The 21,777-nt window shown below is 40.7% G+C and overlaps 2 protein-coding genes and 2 pseudogenes across 3 annotated transcripts; all 4 read right to left on the bottom strand.

Moving 5' to 3' along the window:
* Positions 1-234: 234 nt before the first annotated feature.
* On the bottom strand, positions 235-1,326 carry LOC143881593 (pectinesterase 1 pseudogene; annotated as a pseudogene).
* A 977-nt stretch (positions 1,327-2,303) lies between these two features.
* LOC143881592 (pectinesterase 3-like) lies at positions 2,304-5,794 on the bottom strand. The gene is made up of 2 exons (XM_077384768.1): positions 4,681-5,794; positions 2,304-3,121 (listed from the first exon to the last, which is right to left on the bottom strand). Exons 1-2 carry the CDS (start codon positions 5,720-5,722, stop codon positions 2,442-2,444), a joined length of 1,722 nt encoding a protein of 573 aa, XP_077240883.1. The 5' UTR covers positions 5,723-5,794; the 3' UTR covers positions 2,304-2,441.
* Positions 5,795-9,044: 3,250 nt separating this feature from the next.
* On the bottom strand, positions 9,045-12,277 carry LOC143880855 (pectinesterase-like; annotated as a pseudogene). Its single transcript, XR_013251801.1, has 4 exons — positions 11,633-12,277; positions 10,182-10,219; positions 9,854-10,118; positions 9,045-9,767 (listed from the first exon to the last, which is right to left on the bottom strand). The product of XR_013251801.1 is annotated as a pectinesterase-like (transcript).
* Positions 12,278-19,277: 7,000 nt separating this feature from the next.
* LOC143881274 (21 kDa protein-like) lies at positions 19,278-19,883 on the bottom strand. The gene has a single exon (XM_077384260.1). It carries the CDS (start codon positions 19,881-19,883, stop codon positions 19,278-19,280), a length of 606 nt encoding a protein of 201 aa, XP_077240375.1.
* Between the last annotated feature and the right edge of the window lie 1,894 nt (positions 19,884-21,777).

Genomic DNA, 21,777 nt, shown 5'->3' with positions numbered 1-21,777 from the left:
TAGGAATCCGATGCTAGAAGGCTCCTATACTAGCAATAGTTCATGAGCTGAAATAAATAGAAAACTAGGTGAGGCTCTGACCCAAGCAATTCTAAGCGCAATGACCTTTATGTACAGAAATTGGGGGATTTCACAAATCCTCTAAACACCCTCTCATTCCTCTCTTTACATAAAACGCACTACCGCTAACAATACCACATTCCACAAAATGAGGTGATTTCACCAAAAAGCATATTAGAGGATAAGGGAAAAAAGATTTTTTGTATAACAGGATACAATCTTTACATAGATGGGATCCTCAATCGAGGAGTTCTGTAACAGAGAGAAGAAGGAATACACGAACAGGCTGTTGTTCTGACGGAGATGTGTACCCTCAAAGCCTCAACTATGTTTAGAAGCAACCAATCCATCAATAGAATGCACAGATGATTACAGTTTATGATACATCCTTCATTAGGCACTTGGGAGCATTTTCTGAAGCAATTTCCTGTCCTTCTCCGATACCCAGATGGGGAATTCAAGACCCAGCAACTTCCTATGGATTGGAATGTCAAGACGTTTAAGAATGTCGAAAATCTTGTTCGCGATAGCCAAACTGTTGGACGTGAATTGTGTTGAATTCTTGATAGCCAACGACATCTGATCTCGTAACTCAGTAGAGACCTCTCCCAGCCCATCGAGACACGTCTCCTGATCCGTGAGGGCAGCGCTGAGCCACGTCTTCAGATCGTCGACCTTCAACTGAGACAGCTGCATCGACGAGGAGAGCGACATATTAAGCCGATCGATCGCGTCTTGGAAAAGATCCTGGCAATCGCTGAGCGCGACCTGGACACTCTCATCGTTGGATTTCGATCCAAGCGTGGCTGGCAACGACGAGGACTTCGACACCTCGTCGATCGCGACCTGCAACGAGAGCTTGAACAATTGTTCTGGGTCTGTTATGTTGGAATTCTTCATTGAGGAGATGCAGGCATCCTTGTACTGCGTCACGTTACATACGGTATTGATCGAGTCGACTGCGGCCGTTGAAGCTGGGTTCCTGTTAGAATTGTTTTTCTTCCATTCTACGGCAGTTCCAACGATGGCTCCGACGAGGACAAAGACGAGTAAGAGGATTACAAAGACTTTGATAATAGAGGATTTTCTTTGATATTTCCGGGGATCGGTGTGCTTTTCCATCTCGTTTACTTTTCCGTAGCCCTTTAAGGAGTTGAATGGATCCATTTTTTTTGTGTTAATGGAGGAGAATTGCAGGTAGAAGAAAGGTAAAGAGGTTCTGTCTGAAATTTTATGGTGAAGAAGACAAGACCTATATGACTTATTTTATGCATCTTATCTTTATAAATTATTCATCAATTTGCATTGGGTTAGACGTGTTGACAATAACATTTCTAGAAGAGATTGGAAACTATGTCCTTGAGTATAATGTGGCCCACTTTTTTAGAGAATCTGTACCATTTATTACTAGTCCCCACCGTAGATTGGTCAAAAATCTTCTCCATATGAGGATCTTAACCATCCGATACACTTGGTGTAAAACGGACGGCTGAATGAATTGATATGTGACCCACAAATCATATAAAATCTCATTAATTGAGGTTTTCTTCGTGTATAAAACAAATGCTGGTGGTATTTTTATTACCACGGCGGCATATGGGTTGCAAGAATGCCTTCTGACCAAATCCAATCCTTTTACTTGGCCCCCATATGATAGGGCTAAACCTTAAACTCGAACCCGCAACTTTAAAAACCGGGGTCTTTGGCCAGCTGGCTGTGGGCAAAAAACATTCAACACAAACCCAGAACAATAGCTATGAAATTTATTCCAAACCTGGGGTGCAACTCAGACCGGGTTGGGTCGGTGCACCCATAGAAACGGAACCCCACCTGGAGACACCTTGATTTTCAAACTTGTTCATTAATTTTCCTGCACTAGATTTGTAATTAGGAGATTTTATATGGTGTAAGCCCTTATAGTCCTATATTTTTCAAAAAGTATTGTATGGCTTACACCATACGATGATCCATAGAGGAATTGAATATCTAGCCGTCCAATCTACAGAGGAACTGAATATTAGGGAAAATTCTATAGATCGGAGGGTTGTGATCGTCCTATAGAAATGATTTTCATGGCGCAGCCTATTTACATTGTGGGCCATCAAATGGACGGTCTGGACCATCCTATGGTGTAAGCAGTACTTTTGAAAAATATGGGACCATAAGGGCTTACTCCATATAAAAACTCTGCAATTTAGTTATCAAAGGCAAAAAGCAGTGCCAATGTATCTCTAGACTCTAGATCGATAAATTGCAGTGTTTTTTCTACACTTTTGCATACAACACTGAAATAAATTTAACATAATAGTATAGAAATGAATTTAATTACAATAATAAACTCAACACAGACAAATCTCTTTCCCATCTCTAATGATACAAGATCACAAGCTTGCACCGAATATCACTCCAGTTTCCGGCAACCATTCGGTCCCCTGGATAAAAGAATCCACCGTGAACTTCCCAGCTTGATTGTCAGAAATCGCGGGCTTATACCCAGCCCAATCAACCCGCTTCGTAACGTTCGAACCTGGCCCGGTGTTTCGATACTCTCCATAGAATATCGTCTTTGGGGGTGTAGTAACACCGTCCCAAGACAACCATCCAGCAGGGTGGATGAACCCTCCAATCGTGGATTGCATCACTACCGTTGTCGAGTAGGGCTTCCAAGGCCTACCGAGGTATGTCTTAGCCGTCAGATTCGCGGGTTGCGTTATCTGGCACCGTTGGATCGAGATCCCCGTGTTCTGATTCGGGTCAGTCTTTCCTTGTGCAGTGATTGTATTTTGTTGGTTCTTTAATGGCTGTCTGGGCTGGATTATACAGCCTTGGAAGACTACAGCAGCATTGCCGAAGATGAAATCAATGGTTCCAGTGATGGTACAGTCTCGGTAGAATTGACGGAGGGAGTGTGTATAGAGGGTGTCCTGGTAAGCGTCGAAGGTGCACCTGTAGAAGACGGAGTGGTCTGAACCCGACCGGACGGCCACGGCTTGGTGCTTTTCTGGCCCGGCTGTGTTCCTGAACCCAATGTCTCTTGCCATGAAATTCCTCCCAACAGCAGCTGGAGATTAAAACAAGAATAAAGGTTGAGAGACAATAAAATGAGCTCTTTTTTATTACTCATAAAATTGAAGAGAGCTATTATTTTACATTGTAGCCCATCAAATGGACGGTTTGGATCATCCTATGGTGTGGGCTGCCTAGTTAATTTTGAAAAATCTGAACCGTCTAAGAAATCTTAAAAGAAACTAGTATCATATTTTCTTGCGTGATTGAAGGGATATTTTTGGGTGCATTTATTCAGTTCCCCAACAAAGATTGGAATATATTGTGCCAGTCCAAAAAAGTTCTTCTCATAAAGCTTTCCTAATATTCTATCAAATTCTTGGAGAGGGATTTTGCATGAGAAATTGAGAACAGCCACACAGCCTCATTTTTCAGCAGATTTTGTCTTATTCATCTACTCTCACAATTTCTTCCGTCATTGAAGGTAACAAACCCCAATAGGGAGCTGCAAGGTCACCGTTTCCCATTGCTTTTGTGACATTATCACACAGTGTTTTGCGGCCGCACCCAATAACCGCACCTTGAATAGTTGAGCCTAATTCTAACCGAGATAGACCAATAGCACCCAATAGCACCCCACATTGAATTATTGTGCCTAATTCTAACCGGTCGATTCCCAACTAAAAGAGAATCGACAGGTTGAGTTCAGCCCGTTATCAAAACATTGGAGTGCCAATATCAGTATCCAGAGGTAAATAAGATAAGGACAGACATCTGGGACAACTCTGCCTCAGCTAATGTGCAAGAAACAGAGAGCAGAGAGGCATCTGTGTGATGGATGGGACCAGAAGCACATGGAATAGCACTTTTGTCAGGTCTACAACGTGCTCTACCTAATTGTGGTTCCGCTATCAATAATAAAATCCTAATTAAAGAAGGTGGTGGTGTTACTACCACGAGAACACTTAACATAGCATAAAAACATAAATGCTTCACCTGGGCCCACTTAGCATCGGAGGGTGCCTAGACAGCTTTCAAATGGCATTAACGTGAAAATCGCTCTATTTAATTATTAACAAAAAAAAAAAAAATGTACCTAACCATCCATTCAAACCCCATTATTCAAATGGTTGGGATCATAGAGTAAGTTGGATTTTCTGGTTATGCATGGACGAGTTTTTATATGGTGTAAGCCCTTATAGTCCCGTATTTTTTAAAAAGTACTGTACGGAGCACATCATAGGATGATCCAAACCGTCCATGTGATAGAACACAACGTGAATAAGTTGTTCCCCAAAAGTCATTTCGATAGGATGATCATAGCCCTCCGATCGATATAGGTATATGCAGTTCCTATATAGATCGGAGGGATGGGATCATCCTATAGAAATGATTTTTTGGGCACAACCTATTTACATTAATTGTGGCCCATCACATGTACGGTCTGGATAGTGTGGTACGTACAGTACTTTTTGAAAAAAAAATACGGACTGTAAGGGCTTACACCAGATAAAATCTCCAATAACAAAATAGAGAGTTGTATCACACTAGTGTCAGGTGGGTGCGCCCAAACTAGGCTTCTTGTAGCAAGAGACGAGTCTTAATGAGACTTACTGAAAGTTGCAGTAGCAAAGGTGGGTGTCCCGTCGATGAAATTCAAGCTCCCGGAGATGATCGTCTTATTCTGCCCATCTCCTACCAACATCACGTTCCAATGCGCCTTATCTACCACTACTTTCTCCACATATTCGCCCTCCTTCACGTAGATTACGAACCTCTCTTTACTCTTCTTAGGCACTGAATCCACCGCGTCTTGAATCGTCCTGAAAGTTCCGGTCCCGTTCTTTGCCACAGTTGCATTGGCAATTGGGGTCTCTTCCTGAAGCAATCTCCGGTCCTTCTTCGAAACCCAGATGGGGAATTCATGACTCAACAACTTCCTATGTATTGGAATATCGAATTGTTGTAGAATGGTGAGAATCTTGGTCGCGATCGCGAGACTATTGCTCGCGAACTCAGTCGAATTCTTCATAGCCGACGACAACTCGACTCGTAACTCGGTCGAGACGTCTCCGATTCCATCAAGGCACGTCTCCTGATCGGTAACCGCAGCGCTAAGCCATGTTTTCAGATCGTCGATCTTTGGCAGAGAAAGCAACTTATCACCGTTGATCGGCTGCATCGACGAGATAGACGTGTTAAACTGATCAATCGCATTTAAGAAGAGATCCTGGCAAACGTTAAGCGCAGCCTTGACCGTATCATTGTTAACTTTTCCAGCGAAAATGGCCGGAAAAGACGAGAACTTGGAGAGCTCGTCCATGGCTACCTGGAGGGAAAGCTTGAAAAGCTCTTCTGGGTCGGCCGTGTTAGAGCTCTTCATTGAAGAGAGGCTCGAGAAACACGAATCCTTGTACTGGGTTACGCTGCATACGACCTTGATTGAATCCACAGGGACTCTTGTAGGGGAGTTTGGGCTAGAATTGTTTTTCTTCTTAAGTAGCTTAGGCCCGAACACAGCTCCAACGACGATGACAATTAAAAAGATTGCAGAGAGGCCGATGATCGTGTACCTTTTTCGGGATTTCTTTCGATATGCTTTCTCTTCCATCTCGTTTACCTTTCCATATCCTTTGAAGGAATTGATTGAATCCATTTTTTTTCTATGTGTTTTTCCAGAGCTGCTCTCTCTGTGTGGAGTTTTATAGGGGAAGAAGACACGCTTTGATGCCTTCTTTATTACATCTTATCGATTGAACTCTTGGTTAAAATAAAGGGAAGTGATAATATTAGTCCCTTTCTTTATCTTAGGACAGCCCCTTCCAGTGTAAAAGACTAAAAGAGTAGTCTTAAATACACTAGGAGGGGCTGTCCAAAGTATTAAAAAAAAGCCTCTTCCGACGTTAAAAAAAAACTTTGCTTTATTTCGTTCCTTTTTTTTTTGGCTTTTTTCACACTCCATGTGCCATGTTGCATACAGTGATTTGTTCGCTTCCTCTCACTCTAAAACCCACTACTAATATAAGAAATTAAGAACTATGCATAAACGACACACAGGTTAATGAGCAAGTTAATATCCTAAGTTATTCTTGCTGGCTTAATATAGAGCAAATGACGGAAATGCCCTTGGCAAACTAAGCCCATTGAGATATTAGTGGGGAATGGTTGAGGTTTTGCCGCTGTAGTTTTGACCATTGAGATCATCGGAGGTGGCATAATTGTTTCTAGAATAGTTTAGGTTCTGCCGCTGTAGTTTGAAAACAACAATTAGGTGGCGACGAAGCTTTCCAAAGAACTACCATTTGTCCACACCACAATTTGCACCGCCGAAGTTAAGAAAACTTCCAAAATGCCACTATCCCTTTTTAAAGCCCTCTTCCGGAAACTTCCAAATGCCCCTTCCATAGAGTTGTTTTGAATTTTTAGAAGTTGTGGCATTTCTGTAAATAGCATGTAGTACAGGCTGTGTCTGTTTTTACTGAAAGACAGTGGCCAGCCAACAAGGAGCTGGGCTCACCGATTCTTGGCACGAGTCTCAGTCACACGGGTTTGAAATTTTCAAAACCGTGTATTCAGACAGCAAGAGCTTTTTAGTTTTTATTCATTTTTTACGTCTCCATAATGATTTTCCCCGGTAAGACGAGGCTACCGTGCTACTTGCCCACTACTTTCTTCCAAGAAGAAGAAACAATAAGCGAGTTGATCAGCTGAGTCAACTCGTATCTTTCGAAATTTTTTACTCTTCCAGTAAGGGTGTCAATTTTGGCTCGGGCTCGGAAGCTCGCTCGAGCTCGGCTCGAATCCTTAACGAGCCGAGCCGAGCCGGCTCGTTAAGCTTAACGAGCCGAGCCCGAGTTAGGCCAGGCTCGGCTCGGCTCGTTAAGGCTCGTCATTTCAACATCATCTGCAAAAACGTACCGAATGTCATGTCAACATCATCTGCAAACTGAGGGTATCAAACGGCTGTGAAAATTCGAAATTTATTTTTTCCCGTAATTGTCATGTAACTTTTTTGGTATTTTTTTCTTAATTGTCATAACTTACTGTCTTTTTTTGATAATTTTTCATTTTAAACTTTATAAATTCAGCTAATTTACTTTTGGTCTGTAATGATTACTTTTTTTTCATATGCTAGCGACATTTGCTATTTGTGCGAAACTTTATAACGCAAGCTTGATAAACCCAAGCTCGATAAAGCTCGCGGGCCTGGCCGAGCCCGAGCCGAGCAGAGCATTTGAGCTTAACGAGCCGAGCCGAGCCTGGCCAAGCTCGGCTCAGCTCGTTTACACCCCTATCTTCCAGACAAAAAAGCGTGGTTCTTGAGACCAACATTGACTCATTGAAAGACGCAGCTAGAATTGCAACAAAATTGGCCCTTCACATTTGCCTCCTTTCTGTTATAGATTTTGACAGCCAATTGTGTCCAAAATTGATTATTAGAGTAAAAAATTACACTCATGACCTGTTTGTTTTGGATTTTGAGAACTGATTGTCGGTCCAAAACCGATTATTAGACTCAAATTTATGTTTAATTTTAAGTACAATTGTATCACACCTGTTCTCAAAATAGGAAAAACCAAGAGTAGCTAGCCTAGCCGACCAATAGTGTAGACTGTAGACAGCAAAGCCAGGAAAAGTTTAAATGTTGATGTTTGCAAGCCTGGATTTGATGGATGTGATCTGATAGATTTAAGATTTTACTAATCTTGATTGCTTTGCTCAATTACAAAGAGTCCTGATGTGTTTATATAAAGAGGAAAGTGTTCCTAAGCTATAGCTTATCTAAGCTATAGCTCAAAAACACATGTGGCCCCATATTTTTCGGGGATCCAAAGCATTCATTTGGAATAAACTTAAAAAGCTAGTTGAGGAGTAATTGTAGAAATAGATAAAGATGGAATCTCTTATCTCTGCTCAACATGAGACTTGTGTTAATAAGTGAAGTAATTTTCACTGCATCTATAATGATTAGAGAACAAATGATGATTGTGAAGCCAATAATACCCTCACACCCCTCTTCTAATAATTGCAGTTCCCACTTCATTAGAGAAACTTCTCCATTGGTGATTCACAGTGTTTTGGTTTATATCATGAGAGTACTCTAGGTTTGGGGTCTAGAACCCGTAATTTTATTCTGTTTGTTAATGTTTGGTTTTTACAGAAATCTGAGTAAAGGTTATGGTTACATTCGAGGAAGGTGTTAGGCATCCCTCATGCCCAGGTAACCTCGGTCTCTTGACTTGATTTGGCATTTTTGAAGAATTTTATTAGAAATCTTCACTTTTTATCCTTTATCACGATTAGGTTTAATTCATATACATAAATCAAGTGGATTTACAAAAAAAAGAAGAGGGGAAATCGGTTTGGGTGTTATCCTGATTGAAATTATATAAACAGTGGGTGTTTCGAGTCCCAGGAGGATCTCGCAGTGTAATCTCAATAAGGATAACTAAAATAAACGAAAATTACTAGACATAAAGGAAAGAACACAGTGAGTTTCTTATTCCCTCAATTTGTCTAACGTCGTTGGACCACCAGGGCTCTCGTCTCTGTCTCTTTTGTCTATGGTAGGGCCGGAGACAGAGTGGCGGGGTAAGGAGAGGAAACATAGTCTTATTTACAAAGAGAGGTAAGGGATTTACATTACAAGACCCAGGGCAAGAGGAGCCCTAGATCCCATAACTACCATATACCGGATTTTATAACGGAAATACAGAAAGCCAGAAAATAAATGTAATTTTACCAAAGGAGTGAGGATGCCTTCTGAAATTTCGGCGGCGTAACGGCGCTAATTGGATGTGTAGCTTGCGTTCTCCGAAAAATTCGGCAGAACAACGGCGCTATCCTGACGATAGAGCTTCGCGTTCTTCAAAAATTCTGCAGAACAACGGTGCGATTGGGACGATGGAGCTTCAGATTCTTTAAAAAATTCGGCAGAACAACGGCTTGTGAACAACGGCTTTAATGGGAGAAATTTTATAACCATTTACAAATAATTTAAAACCTTCCACTACAATAATCCTTCAAAAAAGGGTATGGCTGTTGAAGGTAACCAAGTATCTCCCATGGTGAGATTAAAAACAGTAAAATTGAAGGCTTGTGAAGCATTCATCAAGCTATAACCACGCCATTGAACTCTGTTGGTTGTGTTGGCTCCCGGACCATAATTTTCGAACTCACCGTAGTATAAGGTACTCAATCCGAAGCTCACATTCCATTCCAACCATCCAAAAGGCTCAATCAGGCTATCAATAAACGATTGCATGTATACAGTCCGAGAGTACTCTTTCCATGGTCGATCCAGATAGTTTTTAGTGGAATTCAATTCCTCTACCAAGTCCGACGCGGATTGAACCGTGCAATTATGGATAGAAATCTCAGTGGTTTAATTTGGGTCAGTTTGTCCCTAAGCCGTGAAGGCATTTTTCTGGCCGTGCATGGGTTTTCTAGTCAAGAGATTGCAGGTCCAGAAGACGGAAGCTGCGTTACCAAAGATGAAATCTACAATACCATTTATGTCACATTCTCTTTAAAACTGTCTGAAGGAGTGCTCGTATAGAGTATCTTGGTAACCTTCAAAGCTACAGCGATAGAAAGTTGAGAGGTCCGCATTGTTCCTCACGGCCACTGCCTGATGTTTCTCTGGTCCCGCCGTGTCTTGAAAGTTATATTAACGGCTATGAACCGCTCTCCAACAACAGCTGCATTCGGAAGGAAATTTAAACATGTAAGAAACTAATAGTTTCGTTATCTATAATGTTGTCTTTTGGAGGAGAAAAGAACTCACCAAAGGTTGCTAAGTTGAAGGTGGTCCAGCCAGCCATGACCCTTTGATTTCCAGTTATGACTGTTTTGTTAATCCCATCTCCAATTAGCATCAAATTCTTCTTATTTTTTGAAATCTGAACGTACTCTTCATAGACTCCTCCTTTCACATATATGACGAAATATCCACCTTCGATCATAGAATTATTTGGGGCAAATGCAACTGCATCTCTTATATTCGTGAAATTGCCGCTCCCATCCGTGTCTACAGTTACTGGCAAATGCAACTGCATCTCTTATATTCGTGAAATTGCCGCTCCCGTCCGTGTCTACAGTTACTGTGCGCTCACTAGAACCCCTTTACCGCCCACTTCGATGAGATTTCGTCAACCATTTGGAAAGGCTCCGCAATATAGTGTGTTCTAATTAGAAATTAATTAATACGAAATTAATGATTGTTTACACTTAGTTCATATTAAGAAGAGGAATGCTAGAGGCAAACGTGAGATCTGCACGTAGCATTCCTCTTAGAAATTAGATAAGAGACCATCAATTGTTTAGGGGAAATGATAAATGCGCATGTTTCATCACTTGGGACACCCAGCTACATTGTACGTGGCAATCATGTCACTTCATTCCTTCAGATGTGAAGTACATCAGCCCCTTTCCAATCATAGATACACACTAGCTGAGTGTCCCAAGTGATTAAAAAGGGCGCATTTATAAATCATTTCCCTTGTTTAGGAACCTTTAGTACGCCCTGAAGCTTACATGCGGTGGTGTCTACTTATCACAAATGTTTACTAAATCATTCCTCTTCAGATCAAATTTACAAGTGGCAATCAATCAAATGGTAGGGATTTAATGGCCATAAATGTAATTAAATGCATCATATTATATCCTAGGGCCAATAATAAATGGAAATTGCCATCTCATTTCCTCTGAATCGGTCCAAATGTTGGGATTGAATCTTGTTATAGGAGTCATGTGGTCCTGCATCGTCCCCACTTTTGTCTCCAATGGGGGTCAAAAGTGCCATTTCTCACTTTGTGCAAGTGACGCTAGCATTTTTCCTACTTTGTATCATTTCGATCGGAGGACTGCTTGTGTGTGGTGCGACCTCACTGAAATATAATGAGACACGACCATTAGTGAACATATGATTTCCCCTTTTGATCCGGACAATCCATCTGATATGCCTTGCTTTAATTGGATCTCTTATGGCCCACAGATCACGCCAATCACACAACTCTAACATGCAACAATGGCTGTGATCTTGGAGCTATGAAAGATCTAGAGATGAGCTATCAAGTCGGCGGTTCAGATCACCCAGATGTGGGACCCACTATGCAGGCATTTCTCTACAGCATTATTTGGGTCTTGAGGTACTACATCACCTTGGGACTCCGGGACATGGACGGCTGATGAACAACCGTAAACGCCATAATGATATTTGTAGATGCTACATCTAATTTAGAGGCAAAAATAGAGAAATAGTATAAGGTATTAAGGTCATGTGAGGTCGCCTTCTACAAGTACGATAAGATCTACTGAATTCTATACTAGTGTGGAAGCGTGGAAATATCAAAACTGGTGTCTCATATTAAGAGCCATCAAAAGGGTTAGTTGTAGATTTGAGAAAGTTTTGCTCTCATGTGAGGCGAAAAGAATAAAACCGCCTCCTGACACTCGTCCCTCTGCAGAACATGGAAAGAGATGATGATACTCCACTTGAAAATGTTTGTGGCGGCATTATCGTAAATATCTACATTAAATAGTGTCCTCACCTAAAATGTTAGAATTCTACGTCCATTAGGTTTAGTGAAGGACGGAAAACCGGTAGCCCTGACCATTAGAAACCGGTTTCTTCCCCTTCCTTTTCTTCGAAACAGTAATATGTTAGAGACCAACCCTAAGGAGACGTTGTAGAGTTGGGTGGCGTTCGACATAGGAGCATAGAGTACACCCTTCAAAACACTACTTCTAGATGCTTCCAGACCGTCTAAACAGGTCTGCTGGTTGGTGACAACGGCACTGAGCGGCGTCAGGACGCGGTCCACCCGGTCGACTGTTAGTGAACTGAGTGAGTCGAGCTCGGCCGATATGGTGGTCAGGTAGGCGTCGTTGAGGCTCGAAAGTTGGCCACAGTCATCGAGAACTCCGGAATCCACGTGGCGTAAGGAGGACTAATTGTTACTTGTCAGGAAGTGGTAGAGAATGAGAGCTGATTTCTGAGCGTGTTTGACGAACTGCTTGATGTTGAAGCGACCGTAGTAGTACGGGTTTGACGAATAATTGAACGTCAAGAGAACTGAGCGGCAGAGTTTTGGGTAGAGTGACGATCTGCCTGCGGTGGAGAGGGTGGCGGATGGTGACGGTGAGGTGACGGTGCCGTTTGAAGGAAGAGGAGGGAGAGGGAGAGAAGGAAGGAGCTAGTTAAAGGCATTGCCGAGTTTAATTTTGTGGTTTCTTTTTTGTCTTGCTTGTTGGATTGGATTGGAATGGAAGGAGGAAGGAGCATAAATAGGGAGGAGAAAGTGCGTGGGATTAAATGGAAGATGATCATGTCAGACGAGATTTTTTTAGATGATGGAAATACCCCTATGGTTGATATGGGGAAAGTGCAAGGAAGGTTCCTTTTGCCATTATTGGGAAGGTATGATTCTCTGAAAGCTCTTCCTTTCCTAGTTTTCCTCTTGTAGATGGACAGTACTGAGTAATGAGCTTATATCGCCCATGGTATAATTTAATGGACAGAAAGATGAAAAACATCTTTTCTCTTCTTGTATAATGGACTTGAACACTAATTTTTTTTATAACAAGTCCAATCCCAAATCAAACTTAGTGTGGAGTAGTTAATACCCCTATGGTTGGGATGGAGGGAAGGTGCAAGGAAGGCTCTCTTAGCCATTATTGAGAAGGTTTGATTTGTCTGAAAACTGAGGGTCTTCGTTCCCAGGATTTCCTCTTATAGACCAATGAGGAGTGAACATATATGATATACTACGCTAGTAGGAAAGAAAATGAAAACCACCTTTTCTCCTACTGTAGAATGAATTTAAACCTAGAACAAGTCCAATCCCATTACTCATACCAAAACAAACTTAGCGTGGAGCAGTTAACTAAAAAAAATCTTAACAAACTTTCTACACTTAAAAAATGGGAATTGCTCATATTATAAGCTCAGGAAGAATGGACAACAGAAATGTCATGGTTCAATGCAAATCAACTAAATTGACATCAGATAACAGGGCCTACTGTATAGGTTGCGTAAGGGTGGGCCCTCTTTGATGGGATCAATCAAGGTGTATATGCTGCAATGTGCAATACATTATACATGTCCCATTCCTTAAAAATATTCATTAATTTGTTTCTGTGACCCATATAAGTCTAGTAAAAATAATAGGAAATGATATTACCACCCATAAATTATGGCTCTTCCATGAGTTTACTATGCCCATTGGTCCAATTTTGGTACACTACTACTATTTATACTGACACCCAATTGCCGTTGAGAACCCCATGAATGGATGATCGTAAGTCTTTCATTCTTCAAGCCATTGTCTGGTCTACATATAAAAGTTAATTAAACACTGGATTTTATTAGTCCATCTTGCCAATAGGATGTCTGAAATCAAGATAGGATGAAGACCATATGATTAAATCGCCTAATGATCTTCTGCAAGGTAAATGGTCTTGATTTCACATACAACCACCTATGGACTAAAAAAAAACTCCTTTTACTATCCTATTTCAGGTCCCAGAATTAATTATTGTTCATGATTTTTTCCAAAAAAAAAATAAAATCTCAAGAGAGCGCTCTGATCAAAAGAATAGGGCAGTGACATTTCCCCCCGTCTGATGGATATCCAACCCCCCCTCTTTAACAGAAATCGTTAACTTCCGAGTTTGTTTTGTTCAATAACATGGAGCAACGTATGAAAGGTTTGACGATCAAGATGCCTGTAGCGGATCTATACTCTCTACTGCTCCTCTCCAGCTGTGTTTCCTAGTTTTCTCACGAGAATACCCTTTTTAATAAAAGCAACTTTTTGCTCACTTACTATTATCAAATCAATGAAGGATACAAATTAAAAATCCCTAGCAAATTTTTTTTTTTTTAAACTTCTAATTCAAATTTGAAGAGAGAGAGAGAGAGAGAGAGAGGATCATTAATGTATGTGGTTGAGGTATCATGTATCATTATTTTTTGAATCACAGGGTTCTTTCATTCCTGTGTAACTTAAATGTCTTAGGTACCAAATGATGCCAATGGCTAGGGGTGGCCAACCGGTTCGGTTCTCGATTCTCGGTTTCTTTTTTTTCGGTTCTCGGTTCCATGAACCGTAAGAACCGAACCGAACCATAGTACACAGTAGGACCGAACCGATTATGTTCGGTCCGGTCCGGTTCTTCGGTTATAATGGCTAATTATTAATTATTAATTATAATTTATAAAAACTTTTAATTAAAGTTATAATATAAGTTACTTTCTTATTATAAGAATAGTATTAACTATTACTTATTAATATTATAAGTAATTTATATTATTAAGTATATGTATAATAGAAATATAAATATATATATATATATATATATATATATATATATATATATATATATATATATATATATATATATATATATATATATATTCAAATTTCAGTTCTTCGGTTCCGGAACCGAACTGAGAACATTAGACCCGGAACCGAACCGAATAAGTTCGGTTCTTCATCAGTGGAACCGAACCGGACCAAAAATATTTTTTTACAGTTCGGTTCCGGTTCGGTTCTTCGGTTCTGGTTCGGTTCTGGCCACCCCTACCAATGGCTGCCAAACAAAACATTAGATACTAGTTTCTTACTGATTCAGCCCCAACATTTTAGGGAAATGGTGTAAGTTAGATATTCTTTTGCGAATGCAATGGCTAGTGCCCATGAGGTGAATCTAACTTGTGAAGTTTTTATTATAAACTGTTTTGTGATTTACTGAACTTGTGATATACACGTTATCGGTAAAGTTAAAGTAAATAATAATCCTGGTCTGAAATAGTTTAGCAAGTATTGGGCTTCAATATATTGGACTATTGCGTCATAGTGGAACCAACACTTGATCCACATCATTCTACAGCTTGAAAATAGAAAAAAAAATGTTTCTTTGACATGAATTTGCCTGTGACAATTCTGCTGCGAGGAGCGCTCAAAATAATACATTCTGATTCTTGATTCCAAATTGAGAATCAATAAAATAGTTGTCGAACCGTACTTAAAATGTTAAAAGATTGTTTCAGCTAATGAATGGAATGGGAGAAATCGATTAAGAAAACAAAAACCAAGTATGTGCAATGCTTTAATGTTACTAAGGCTTAGCGATAAACGGGATGTTTTTCAGCCCATATCAAGTAGACCTAAAATTCGCTGAGTATGGACTAACAATCCTGTATTTTGAGCCCATATCAAACTCAGAGTAGGGCAGATAATTTCAGCCCAGGGACTGGCTCGCCCACTTGCATTCTTAACTCCAAAGCATGTATGTACACGTCTCTTTTCCTCCTAAATTTTAGGGTCATTCAAATCATCTCTCTCACAGAGGGGTCATAGGCTTTCATTTAGTGGAGTCGTTGATGGAGTGATTGCATGCTTTGTCCCATACTAACAAGAATTTTATTATGGAAATTAGTTAAAAAGCAATCCCATTTGATTGACTATGTTTCATTTAATTTTATTAAATCTTCAAAGTGAAAAGCAGAGGTCATTCTGACTCCTAAAATAGAAAACGATAACAGAAATAAGTAACCGGTCTCTCTCTCTCTCTCTCTCTCTCTCTCTCTCTCTCTCTCTCTCCACACACTGACACACAACAGGAACAGTTGGTGGGCCCAACAGAAACCGTTGGTGGAATGGTGGGCCCATCTTTGAACAACGTAGGCCCCACCCATACCACACCATAGGATAATCCAAACCGTCCGTTTGATGGGCCATAAACGTAAATAGGTTGCGTCCCAAAATATTATTTCCATAGGCTGATCCTAGCCCTCCGATCTAAATAGAAACTACATCTTATGCGACCTCTATAGATTGTAGGGTTGTGATCATCCTACGGAAATGATTTTTGGGGCACAACTTATTTACATTGTGGCCCATCAAATGGACGGCTCGGATCATCCTATGGTCTGGACGGTACACTTCATTCTCAAAAATATGGGTGGGGTCTACATTGGGCCTTAATGTTACTGTACAAACCACACCATAGGATGATCCAAACCATGGACGGCTTGGATCATCCTATGTTGTGGACGGTACGCTTCAATTTGAAAAAATATCGGTGGGGCCTATGATTGGGCCTTGATGTTACTGTACGACCAACTCCATAGGATTATCCAAACCATGGATGGCTTGGATCGTCCTATGTTGTGGACGGGCCTTAATGTTACTTTACGACCAACTCCATAGAATGATCCAAACCATTCATTTGATGGGCCACAATGTAAATAGGTTGTGCCCCAAAAATCATTTCCATAGGATGATCAACCCTACAATCTATAGAGGTTGCATAAGATGTAGTTTCTATTTAGATCGGAGGGCTAGGATCAAGGGTGATGATATTTTCACCGCCCTACATTACTCATGCGCCCCACTTATGACATGATTTGACTTGAAAAGTAGGCAATTTTAACACACTTTTGACGTCAAATCACATTATAAGGGGGCGCATATGTAATTCAAGGGAAGTGAAAATATCATCTCCCTCAGAAGAAAAGACATACAAAAAGGGTCGAAACCCTGGAAAAGGGGTTGGAAATATCATTTTTGGATGAAGACCGTACACTCCACTTATTAAAATTGCTTAAAATTAAGGAGGTAATATATTCAACCCTTTTCTTCATTGGGTCTAGGGCTGCACACGGTTCGGTTCGGTTCGGTTTAGGGGGATTTCTGGAACCGAACCGATGCCATCGGTTTGGAAGAATTCCAAACCGTAACCGAACCGTTTGGGGGGTAGAACCAAACCGAACCAAACCGGTTTTGACCGGATCGGTTCGGTTCGGTTCACGGTTTAACCGAATCCAAAACACAAGGCAAAAACGGCTGCAAATGTGACAAATCAAAATCAAAATCTTCTTGGAAACCAAACAATTTATGAACAGTGTAAATGTAAAGGGCTGCAATGCATAGTTTTCAGCGTGAAATTCATGATATTTTATATTTTTCGCCCCTTTATTTAGTTGGGACACCCATTTGGTCCTCTTTCCAGTCAAAGATACACTAGATTTGGGTGTGCCAAGTAAAGAAAAGGGGCTGATATATGTGTATTTTTCGCCCCTTTACTTACTTGGACACCCATTTGGTCCTCTTTCCAGTCATAGATATTAGATGTACTAAATTTGGGTGTGCCAAGTAAAGAAAATGGGCTGATATATATGATTAAATAAATAAAACAAAAATGGCAAAAATGCCATCGGTTCGGTTCGGTTCGGTTTTTCCGGTTCAAAAATTTTCCAAACCGTGACCGAACCGATCCAATCGGTTTATGAATAACGGAAACCGCGACCGAACCAATGGCACTAAAAACCGAACCGAACCGAACCGAAATGCCCGGTTCGGTTCGGTTTATCGGTTTAGACGGTTAAATGTGCAGCCCTAATTGGGTCAACCTCTTGTGTATTTATGACTCCTCTTTTTACAGCACAATGGGGTGTCCAGAGGAAGAAAAAGGGGCAAATATATAATTTCCCTAAAAATAATCTGCCTAGGATGAGACCAACCCTACAATCAAAAAGATGTTTCTACATGGAACTCTACTGTTCCTCGAATGATGGGAGGATTAGGTTCATCCCATTAAGATGATTTTTGGGGCTAAGTCAATTTACTTTGAGGCAAAACCAATCAATAGTTTGGAAATGGGTAAAAAATAAAAATTTGACTTATGTTGAAATAGGGTGTCAAAATAAAAGAAATTTAATAACAAGGGAGAAAATAAGCGGAACAGACAGAGAAAAGAAGCACTTACCAACTGTAGCAGAATTGAATGAGCAGAATTGAACGTGGTGTTTCCATCCACAACGTTCTTACTCGCCGTGATGATAGTGGTGCTACTCCCATCCCCATGAACATTATATTTGTCTTCTTCCTTGGGACTTCAACATTCTCCCTATACACAACGGCTTTTATCCGAATCACATATCTCTTGCTGCTCTTTTTCGGTGCCGCCGGTGGCGGCCACCGTCTTATAGTACACACTTCCGTCAGCAGCCACCACCACATTCAGTGTCACGGTGGAAGACTGCAAAAGTCTCCAGTCTGCGGCCGACAACCACGACGGGAACTCCTCGCTCTCAACATTATCTTCGAGCCTACGTATAGACCGGTCATTAGCTATATCGGTGTTGGTCATATTACAAATCAAGGCGAGCGCATTACTACACATTTGAACGACGTGAACCAGAGATTCCTCGAGAACTATTCTAACTTTCTTATCAGCGCATCATGGGAGAAACCATCGAGACATGACTCCTAATTAGTTATTGCCGCACTGAGAAGGGTCTTGAGATCGTCTGCGTGTTGAACTAGGGTTTTCTTCAGAGGGTCCATCTTGAGGTCTTCTGAGGTCTTGTGTACCTCGTCCGAGGATTTTGTCAATGTTTTCTAAACAGTCATGGAGGGCTGTTTTTTTCCGGAGAGAGGGTGGGGTCTCTTCGTTTTTTGTTTCGTGAGAGAGAAAGAGAGCTTGCCGGTCTCGTTGCACACCGTTGATGGTTGATTTCGATAGATAAACCCCTTTTTTTTTTTGGATAGATAAACGTATTTAACTACTTGATTTGGATTTTTATTGGATAAACCGTGAACCAAACCGGTTTGGTTCGGTTCGGTTATACCCTTCGATCGGTTTGGTTACGGTTTGGATTTTCTCCCAACCGATGTGATTAGTTCGGTTAAAAAAAACTCCCTATACCGAACCGGTCCGAACCATGTGCAGCCCTACATAGGATAATCCTACCCCTCCAATCTATAGAGGAATGCCATATCATCCTATGGCAAATGTTTTTTGATCCACAGCCTATTTACGCCGTGTCCCATCAAATAGACGGTTTGGATCATCCTAAAGGGTGGCCTGTACAGTACTTTTATAAAAAAAATAAACTACACCATATAAAATGGGGAGTGATAAATCGACCCCCATACATCTTAAATCGATTAATCACTGTCTTATAAAATCTAATTTAAAAGAAAGGGAAAGAGAGAAATGGTGCCTTTAATGCTGGAGAGTTTGTAGGGATTCCTACATTATCTTTAACTAGGGTGAAATGGTTATTAAAAACTATTTAATGCACAAAAATGGTAAAATTGTTAATTAAGAAAATTTAAGGGATTCTTGTGAATACGTTTTGATATTAGGTAGCGTTGAATCCAGAGATGCCCTATTCTGGTTAAACGTTAAACACTCAATCAACCGTTGTGAATTTTGCTCCCTACATTGGTGGCTAAGCTGGTGACAAACGAAAGTGCAATGCTCGTCACCTTCTTCATGTACGTGGCCCGGTTGGACACGTAGGACTTGAGTGGGCCTGATCGCACCTCCTCGAATCCGTCCATACACGTTCCAATGTCCGTCAGAGCAGCGCTCATCAACGTCTCCACGTTACTTATCTGGCCACGCTGGCCCGCCTTTAGCTCCGCTATAGAGCTGCTCATCGCAACGATGGCGTCGTTAAACAGGTACACACAATCGTGCAGGGCTGCGTAGGCTCTCACGTCGCCTCCTCCTCTGTTACGGGAGAGAGATGAGAAGTAAGTCGCGGTGCGTTGAGCGATCTTGAGGCCGACGGAGACGGCTGCTACTGCCAACATGTCTGGGTTCTGATGTATGGAGTTGGCTTGGCCCACCAAGGTGGAGTAGCAGATTTCCGGATAGAGAGTCGTGGCGCAGCTTGTGCGGATGAATTCAGTGTCTTTGCTGCCGGGAATGGGGGCTGGAGCTGCCGGAATTATGGCCGGAAAGATGAGGAAGGCTGAGAACACGAGGGGGAAGGGACATTGGAATAATATTGCCATTTTGATGAATGAATTTCTTGCTCGTTTTGGGTGGAGTGAGTGACCAAGTCGAATGGGTTTAAATAGGCTCATCAATCACTTGGGAGTTAAGTAAATAATTCAAACACATTCACGTGCTTGATTCTCTTCCCTAATTTACTCTCTTAATTCCTCTCATAGTTTCCTTATTAAGGAGACAACTCACACCCATAATTCTCTTCCCTAATTTTCTCATTGAAATTTCAATTCTTTCTCTATTGTTAAAATTGTAATACCATGATAGAGATGTAATCATGGAAGAATATGTTGTATAAATATTCTATAAAAGTAATACACAGATCTTGAGTTTTTGTTTGGATCATGGAAGATCCAATAGACCCAAAATTTTGGATTCATTTCGGATCGGATAAAAGACGATTTCCAAATTCTATTTAAATCAGATTCGATCTTATAGAACAATACTCATGACCGTCCGGCCTTCATTGCCTTTCCCATGGCATTTTACGAAAATGCTCTTCTTACACCTTTCTATTCTGATGGTCTGAAAACCGTTCGTCCAATTACATGATATATCCATGGTTTTAAATTTCGACCGTTTCGGATTTCGGTGGAGACGGACACAAATGGGTAAAAACAGAAACGGTCATTTATTTCGACCGAAATTTCGGTTTTTGTGAAATTTGACCCAAAAAATCTTTTTTTTTTCCGTCGAAATTTAATATTAAATAAAATATTAGTTTCGGGTTTGGTACCAGATTTCGATCTAAATTTCGAAATTTCAAGGTCCGAAACCAAAATTTTAAACCTTGGATATTAGAGAAAACGGTTTCTACACATATGTGTAGAGAGTTCTCTACACGCTAGCTTAAAATACAGTGGGGACCCACATTGTTTGGGTGATCCAAGCCATCCATTTTAAAGCCCTCACATAGATAGGGTGTCTACACAAAATCAGATCCATAGGATCATCCCAACCCTACGATTTGTGGAGGTAAAATGGATGTCTTTAAACCTTCACAAATTAGTCCATTTTTTGCCTCCACAGTTCGAATGGTTAGGATGATCCTATGGATCTGATTTTTTGTGGACACACTATCTATGTGAGGGCCTTAAAAATGAATGGTTTGGATCACCCAAATAATGTGGCCCCCACTGTATTTTAAGCTAGTGTGTAGATAACTTATCTACACATAGGTGTAGGAACCGTTTTCTCATATCTAATATAGGTTAGGCATTTCCCTAGACTGTGCCTTGTGCCCAACTACACAAACAATTGTTTTGCAATCTTTTTCTTTCTGTTGAGTGACAAAGGAAAACATTAATTATTTCTACACCATTTTTCCGAGTTTCTAACTCTTTTTTAATCTTTTCTCAGCAAACAGCTGCATTTCAAAGTTATTTTTAAGAAAAAACTAACAGAATGTTGGGAAAATACTGACAAATGAGATAGGAATATCATTTCTCTTGACAATTTTTTTTTTATATATACACCACTTAAAACAAGTTGTTAAAGAGTTTCTAAATGCACGTGGCCAAAAAAAGACAGCGGAAGAGTAAAAAAATTAAAGGGTTTTTTGCCTATTAGTCCCTGGTACCAAGAATAAATGCCAAATAGTCCCTAAAAATAACTAAAAGACTCTTTTTGCAAAAAAAAAAAAACAAAGTAGAAGACTTCATTTGCAAAAACCCCATCACGTTAACAGGGGGACGCATTATCCTAAGTGGCCGAAAAAACCATCGCCCCTAAAAGATCCCTAAGATACGGGTGATGATTTTTTCGTCCCCCTTAGGATTATGCGCCCCACTTTTAATGTGAATTGTGGGAAGACTTCAACGCTTTTTGACATCAAAAGGGAGGCGATAATCCTACCAGGGTGCGAAAAAATCATCTCCCGTGAGATGAACCAGTTGCTTT

Source organism: Tasmannia lanceolata, unplaced genomic scaffold (assembly GCF_043159265.1).
Source record: "Tasmannia lanceolata isolate RefF3 unplaced genomic scaffold, GAP_Taslan_0.1 ptg000007l, whole genome shotgun sequence".
NCBI classification, from domain to species: Eukaryota; Viridiplantae; Streptophyta; class Magnoliopsida; order Canellales; family Winteraceae; genus Tasmannia; species Tasmannia lanceolata.
Note: the sequence above shows the minus strand (reverse complement) of the source record. Positions and strands in the feature narration are given on the sequence as shown.

What these genes read in the sequence shown, in the direction of transcription:
- LOC143881592 (XM_077384768.1), bottom strand. Translation starts at nt 5,722, where the DNA reads ATGGATTCAATCAATTCCTTCAAAGGATATGGAAAGGTAAACGAGATG. An exon ending in CTTTGCTACTGCAACTTTCA is followed by an intron (nt 3,122 to 4,680) that starts GTAAGTCTCATT and finishes TTTAATCTCCAG; the next exon opens with CTGCTGTTGGGAGGAATTTC.
- LOC143881274 (XM_077384260.1), bottom strand. Translation starts at nt 19,883, where the DNA reads ATGGCAATATTATTCCAATGTCCCTTCCCCCTCGTGTTCTCAGCCTTC.